Source organism: Pelodiscus sinensis, chromosome 1 (assembly GCF_049634645.1).
Source record: "Pelodiscus sinensis isolate JC-2024 chromosome 1, ASM4963464v1, whole genome shotgun sequence".
NCBI lineage: Eukaryota > Metazoa > Chordata > Testudines > Trionychidae > Pelodiscus > Pelodiscus sinensis.
In genome coordinates this window covers 63156987-63164844 of record NC_134711.1, presented here as the reverse complement: position 1 = coordinate 63164844, position 7858 = coordinate 63156987, and the positions used below count along the sequence as shown (strand labels likewise).

General features: G+C 40.1%; 1 protein-coding gene across 1 annotated transcript; it reads left to right on the top strand.

The window, feature by feature from the left end:
* The first annotated feature begins 339 nt into the window (after positions 1–339).
* IL26 (interleukin 26) lies at positions 340–7368 on the top strand. Its single transcript, XM_006121603.2, has 5 exons — positions 340–507; positions 942–998; positions 2182–2313; positions 7079–7144; positions 7229–7368. Exons 1-5 carry the CDS (start codon positions 340–342, stop codon positions 7313–7315), a joined length of 510 nt encoding a protein of 169 aa, XP_006121665.2. The 3' UTR covers positions 7316–7368.
* The last annotated feature ends 490 nt before the right edge of the window (positions 7369–7858 follow it).

Sequence of the window (7858 nt, the reverse complement as noted above, 5' to 3'; positions counted from 1 at the left end):
TCAGTAGACCGCTGAAGAAAAAGAAAGAAGCCTTTCAATGTGAGAGTGAAGCTCTTCTTTCTTGGAAACCTAGCCCTTATTACCAGTAAATATGGAGATGTCTTTTATGAACGTCACAGATGGTGTGGTCAAACGAGTTGAAAGTGGAGCAAGCTGTATAAAAATAGAGCGCCAAAAGTGATCTACCAACACATCAGCAATAAATTATCTATATGAACATCTCAGCAAACAAGCTGCTTTGAGGGTTAAAAGAATTAGGTTAACCTTTGTCATCTAACCAGTCTTGCTATACCCCACAGGCGGCTGTGACTCTACCAGAGGCAGGAAGGAGTGGGGACAATGAGACAATATTCTCTGTGCAGATCTGGTTTTCTTTTAGTCCTACTATATCTTTTCAATGAAGTCAACGAGGCGTCCTCAAGCAAGAACAGCTGTCGTAAAGGAATGCTCTCCAAAGTGTCAGAGAACCTCTATGTCAAGGCAACCACTTTGATAGCATCTATTCCAGTAAGTTAATTGCATTGGTTGGACAGATGATATGTTCATTTTTACTTATTTACAGAGGTTTATATGGCATCAGAGTATCCGAGCACCTGGCAATTATAATAAATTAATGCTCACTACATTGTCATGAGGTAGGGCAATATTATTACCTCTGTTTTAAAGGTGGATAAAACAAGGGGGCACAGACAAAGTAAATGACTTTTCCAGGGCCATAGAGGAAGCATGTGGCAGAGCTGGGAACAGAACTCTGATCTTCTGACTTCTAGGCTTATGCATTACTATTATTTATGTGCATTACCATAGCACCAGGACCCCATTGTGCTAGATGCTGCACAAACACGGAACAAAAAGACAGTCCATCTTTCCTCTTTCTGATCTGGAGGAGAAGGTTAGATGTATGTTCATCTAAATTAATATTCATTTGTTATGCTTCATAGAAAGACCTCATCAAGAACAGAAGATTGTTAAAAAAGGCAACGAAAAAGTTGTTTATGGTAAGATCTGGATTCTTTGTTTTCCACTTCTTTACTTCGATCATATTTCATTCTGAATTGGGTAAGAGTGACTGATCAAAAAGAACAGTTTCTGATATAGAATGTGGTGATTTGTGTTTAATTCCAAAGGCCAATATTAGTTTCTTTCAATATTCAGTGTCTTTACTGAAGGTATGAACAACACATTGGCCTATAACAATTGAAAAGATTGTCTTAGAGGCCACGCAGCATTAGGGTATTGGGGGATGGAAACGGGAAAGGGAGGGGCTGAGTGAATGTAGTGCCAGGTGGTGGCAGTTGGAGGCTATCTGCCTTTGTCCCTGTATAAGGCAGAGATTGGCATCGTGTCTGGGAAGATACTTGGGAAGACCAGTAATGGTGCTTGAGCAGGGGGGGAGGGAGGTGGAGTATGCTCAAAGAGGCACTTGCTACACCAGTGAAAACAATGTATTAGGTGCTCTTCCCTGGTTGTGTTATCCAGGGGTTAGTTAGTTCACCTGAGGGCAAATACCATAGTCATGCCCCCAACCTGCCCATATATGCTCTGCCCATATGTGCAGAGCCCTGCATGGATGCAAAATTTTGTATCTGCAAAAATGAGCCACAGATATCAGTGCCCACATCTGCGGATGCGGATACCTGTGGATATAAAGCGGATAGCCATAGATTTGTAAGTCTCTACATATATGTGGCCCCATATAGCACTCAAAAATCCAAAACAACTGCATTGAACCCTCCCCCCATCCTCTGGTAGTGCACTGGAAGAGGTGAATTGGGTCTCTAGTGATCTTGCCTCCCAATGAATTCACATAAAGACACTTATAATTTGGCTCAAAATGTAATTTAGGGTTCACTATACTTGTTACACATCTACACTTTGCATTTTAGGTCAGAAAAGAACAGATTTATTGATTGTACTTTTGCTAATGATCAGTTTCTGGTATATTTTGCTTTCAGGTTAGCACAATATTGCACTGTCTGGGTTGCAAACACCCCCAGAGTAATGCTTATTGTTAAAAAAAAAGCAAATGGATGTCCACAGGGATGAAAAAAGTAATAGAGGAAAGCATTTCTCATGCCTGTGCATTTTATAAATGTGGAATTTTATAAATCTTAAATGTTAAGCCAAGTTTGATGCTACGGTTTCACATTGAACTAATGTCTTACTTCTTTTGTTTTTCAGAAAAATTGCAGTGTTCGAGATCAGCTTCTCTCATTCTATGTGAAAAATGTTTTTGGAGGCCTCCGCAGTGGAAGTGACAGGGTATACATGGTTAGTGCCTTTCAGACGCTGCAGGAGAACCTGAGTAACTGTGTGAGTACTCTCTCTGAAGCTCAGTGAGTCTGATGCTGATGATAGCTTATGAAAAATGAGACACGAATCCCGAAGTATTTTGAAATAATTTTCTTTGTATCATGAAACTTCTATTATTTACTTTCTTGGGTGTTTATTTGTACAATAACAAGATAGTTGGTCCTTGGAAATTCACCCCTCCATTTGCTTTTTTCTAATATGAAATCACAATCCCCTGTCATGTCATAATATCTTACAAGATTGTCCATCATGGTGTTGCAAACAGAGGATTCTGATTCAAAGTAAGAAATGACTAGCCATTTTTATATAGATAAGGAAGGAAAGGGAGGAGCAATATATGACAAGTTATAGAATCAAACTGTATCTAATGCAGGGGTAGGCAAGACAGCTTCCATGGGCTGGATCCGGCTCTCCAACTTGGTGGATTGGCCTGTCGAGACCTGGGAATGGAGAAGCACACAAAGTCTCCCCCCCTGCCAGGGGCATGAAGCATCAGAGGGAACCTCTGGCTGTTTTAAAACAGCTTGTGGTTCTCTCTAGCCACACCACACCCCTAACAGGGTGGGGGCAGCGGGTGAGGGACTGATTGGCCTGGGGGGCAGAGGGGCGCATTAAGTCTCCTCCCTCTGCGGTGCCTAGAGGGAACTACCAGGTGTTTTAAAACAGCTGGCGATTCTCTTTAGGTGCCAGGGAGAGGGGGGCGGGGGAGGGGCAAGACTTCATGCACTCCCCCACCTGCAGGCCAATCAGGGTCTGTGGGCAGGGGAGCACGAGAAGTCTCCTGGCCCCAACCCTTCTGCCTGAGGCCCTGCCACTTCTGGGGCGGCCCTGGGCCACTTCAGAAGTATATGAAGTGGTTCCTTTTTTAAAATTATTGCCCACTCCTGATCTAATGATATCTGTTAGTAAATGGCTAAGGAGGAGATATTAAGCAAGATCTACACTGGGGGAGAAAGTCGACCTAAGATATGCAGCTCCACCTATGTGAATAGCACAGCTGGAGTCAATGTACCTTAGGTCAAATTTCTGCAGCATCCCCACAGTGAGAGGTTGACAGAAGAAACTCTCCCATCAACTTCCCTTATTTCTTGTAACTGGTGTAGTTCCAAAGATGATAGAGGTACGAGTAGCAGCCGATTTAGTGGGTCCTTACTAGACCAGCTAAATCGAACACCCAGGAGATAGATCTCTGCAGCATCGATTTCCCAGCAAGAGGAGATGTGCTCTCAGTACATACAAATATTTTCAGTACAAAATAACTAGGCATAGAGACCCCCTTACAGTACTACAGATCAACTAAAACAAAATCTATATGCCTGTACCATGTGAAAACATCAATAGGAAAAACCCCACCAGTACTTAGACTCCTAGGTAAGGACACCCTAAGTTTTGTGACACATGCCGTTTGCCATACTGTATTTAGAATTAAAATTCCAGTAGTTTTTTCCCCTGAAAAGCTATTTTGTCATTACAGGTACCAACATATCCCAAGAAACTCAAACTATTGACAATGACTGAATTATGAACATCAGTTAATACTCAATAATGACACTTTTTCCAACTAGTTGTTCACTCTAACCTACAAACTGCATAACTATGTAGATAAGATACACTGGGTTTCTGAGTGCTCTTGTGTTGTATTGTACATTTAGAGCCAATGATTACTAGATAAAAGTCTAACTATTTTCAGAGTTTTAATTTCTGGATCTTGACAGGAACTATACTAAAAACATTTATCAGAATGGAAAATCTCCCTTTCTTTCACTAGAAAAAAAGAGGTATTTGAGAAAAGATTTAACATTAGTGTTCAGAATTTACTATAGGGCAAAGTTTCTCATTTTTGTCATTTTGATTGGACTTTTAAAAGTAAACACTTGTGATTTTAAATCAATTACACAAAACTATACAAAAGAACAGAAAATGTGGACAAAGAACACAACCAATAAATACTTTGCACAAACAAAGACCTGGATTGCTATACTGTTTCATCCCCCAGATCTTAGCAATCTCCTGACCCTATTACTTGCACATCTGTTTTCTCCTTTAGATAAGATACATTCTTCCTATATTACCTAACCTCTTCTTTCTTATGATTTAGTTTATGTATAAGATGGTCATAAAAAGGATGTTAACATACCAGTTGCTGAGATGTGGCACATATTGCTGGTACCATCTTCTGGGAATCAAGTTATTTGGTCAACCAAGACCAATAATAATAATAATAATAATAATAATAATAATAATAATAATACATTATCAAACATTGTATACAATTCCATGTACTCCAGAAAAGTCACCTAGCTAAGATAGTTCTGAGTCAGCCAGTAACATATTTATTTCTGAACAAATATTTCTGATATTAAGGCACTGTCAAATAATATGTGCTATATTATTATTCTGATGTGTACACCAACAGCTCAAGTAATTGTCAAATAGGCTATGGAATTTTTTTCACAAGCATCTACATGATTTCAGAGACCAAATTCCACCTTAAAAAGTGACTTAGGTAATGAAAGAACCTTAATTCCTATTGATTTTAATTAGACTTGTTTTCCAGTGCATAAATCTCTTTTGAAAATGGATTTAAGTTCCTACAACATGGAGAGCTTTTGAAAATTTTACCTCACATTTGAACAGTGTGCCCAGGTCCAAAGAATTCATTTCATGATTTGAATAGTTGCAATTTAATTTCAGACTCACTAGCAAATCTAACACCATAGCCCAAACATACTCCACCTAAACATACTAGAAGCTCACTTTCCCATTTGGTGGAAACAACAGTGTGTATAGGATGTATGAACACTTGGGGAAGAATTATTTTCTAGGAATTATTTTGGGGAGGTTCTTTGATGTGTATTTTACAGAAGATCACATTAGATGATCACAATAATCCCTTCTGGTCTTAGAATATATGAATATATGAACAATCATTTAAAAATAAAATCAACGGTGTCTCTCTTGGCTGCATTACCCGCTGTGATGTATTGTATCACTGTTTAAAAGTATAAAGAAAAATGACTAATTTGTAGAGAGCTGTGTGGATACAAAATTTGTATCCATACCCACATACATATCTGTAAAAATTAGCTGCACATATTGGCATCCACATCTGCAGATGCAGATACTCATGGATTTAAAACAGGTGTCCGCAAATTTGAAGGGCTCTACTAATTTGCCTAAAAGAAGCCTAAAAAAGTAACGTTGACATTTTTTTATAGAAAAGTTGTAGCATTATCCATTAAAGTTGCTTTTGTTTATAATTTCACTTTCCAAGGTATTTCTGATAAAGGTTAAAGGCAATCTAGACCTCTGTGTGGTTTTTTTTGCTTGATTTATTAATAAAAAATATCAGACCTTGACTTCTTCATTTGCAGGAGCACACATAGAAGGACTGAGAATTAGTGGGACTATGACATCACAAAAGATTTTATCCTGAAGAGTTGAGAGAAGCGGGGAAGAGTATCCCAATTTTTAAAATCATTTTTGAAGCAGGCAGAAAAGTTATTTTAAAATAAAGATGGTCAGTAAAAGACATTACCAATGTCTTTTATGCCCCTGACTTTGCTGGCTCTGTGATTTCTGTGAGTCATCATTTGTGCTTCTGCTTTTTGGGAGAGTGAGTCTCTTGTGTCTCCTATTCTGCTACACACATTCCAAACTGAATCCTTGCTTTGCCATCAATTTAATCAGTTCACATTCTTATTATTTGTATTGTGGTAGCACTCAGAGGTGTCAGTCAGATTTGGTGCTGCACTGCAACAGACACAACGAAAAGGACACTCCCTGACCCCAATGCCAATTTTGTGGAAGAATCAAAGCCAATTCCACAGAGATAGCTCAGTGATCTGAGCATCACACAGGCTCCTTGGAACCATAGGTTCAGACCTCAGCTGCTTAGCCCTTCATCCTTCTAAATAGCCTTTCATTCTGCCACCCTTACGTTCACTTACTCCTGGAGCAGGCCCATTCACTTTTACATTCAAGCACATGAGCAGTATTGACTGTTCTTCCTGAAGAGTCAAAGATAGCAAGTCTTTCTTTCTCTAAGGCTGCTGCCAGCACTGGTGGGCTCCATCTGCTGGTGGATGTTCTGAAGATCACTTGGGGTACATCTAAACTACATGCCTCTGTCGGCAGAGGCATGTAGATTTGTTTATTCAGCAAAGGTAAATGAAGCCGCGATTTAAATGATCGCGGCTTCATTTACATTTACATGGCTGCCGCGCTGAGCCAACAAACAGCTCATCAGCTGTTTGTCGGCTCGCCGCTAGTCTGGACGTTCCCCCTGTCGACATCAAAGCCCTTTGTCGGCAGCCCCGGTAAACCTCATCCCACGAGGAATAACGGGGCTGCCGACAAAGGGCTTTGATGTCGACAGAGGGAACGTCCAGACTAGCGGCGAGCCGACAAACAGCTGATCAGCTGTTTGTCGGCTCAGCGCGGCAGCCATGTAAATGTAAATGAAGCCGCGATCATTTAAATCGCGGCTTCATTTACCTTTGCTGATCTGTCTAATCTACAAGCCTCTGCCGACAGAGGCATGTAGTCTAGACACAGCCTTGCAAGAGGAACTGTAGGCTGCTGAAAGGAAGAAAAGAGCACTCACAATGATAAAAGCATGGCTCAAGTGCCATTGCCTTTACACGTCTGTACTAAGAGCCTCGAGAAGGCCATGTATTGGGCTCTGTTCTTTCTTATTACCATTTGCTTACATCAGACTCTATATTGCAAGAAGTTCTTATGATTTTTCTTCTTGTTCTTTCAGCTACCATGTGCACCATCCAGTAGAGTAACTATGGCTGTCAAAAAAATAAAGCAAATGTTCGATAAGGTAAAGCTCTGAGTGGGATTTCAAAGTTGCATTCTTTGAAAACGTGGCTGACATCTGCTTCTAACATCTTTCTCTTACCGACAGCTTGGAGAGAAGGGCATCTACAAAGCCATCAGTGAACTCGACATTCTCCTTCCCTGGATTCAGACTTACATCGAAACCATCATATAAAACCATCACCATCACAGGAAAGCACCACAAGGAAAATGCTACCACATTGAGGGATAGTGCACACAAATCAAAACACAAAAGCACAGCGGGCCATCAGAAAGGGGTTACACAATCAGCCTGGCAGTAATTGTATCACACTGGAAAAGTGCTTTTGTTCCATAATGTCATAAAAGCCAGAATTTCCCACAGCACTCAGAGTTCTTCTAACTTTCCCACTGATGTCAGTAGTGGCAGCAAATTCAGGGCTACATGGAGCACTTTTGAAAGTCCCACCCAAAGACCATTTATTCCGGTACTTCACTCATTACTCTGTACTACGGGTTAAAACATTGTAGCTAGTGTTTTTAGTTTAAGCACAAGTGGTTCTAATTACCTCACTGGAATTTGTCTTTAATGGTTGCTTTTGTGCTTTGTTACAGATGTAAGCGCTGCTGGTGTGTGATGTTCTATATGTAAATGAGACATGTTAAATGTTTGTCGTTACTGGTAATTTAAGGTACATCATGATGTCTAATAAATATATACCATTGTTAATGACAACAT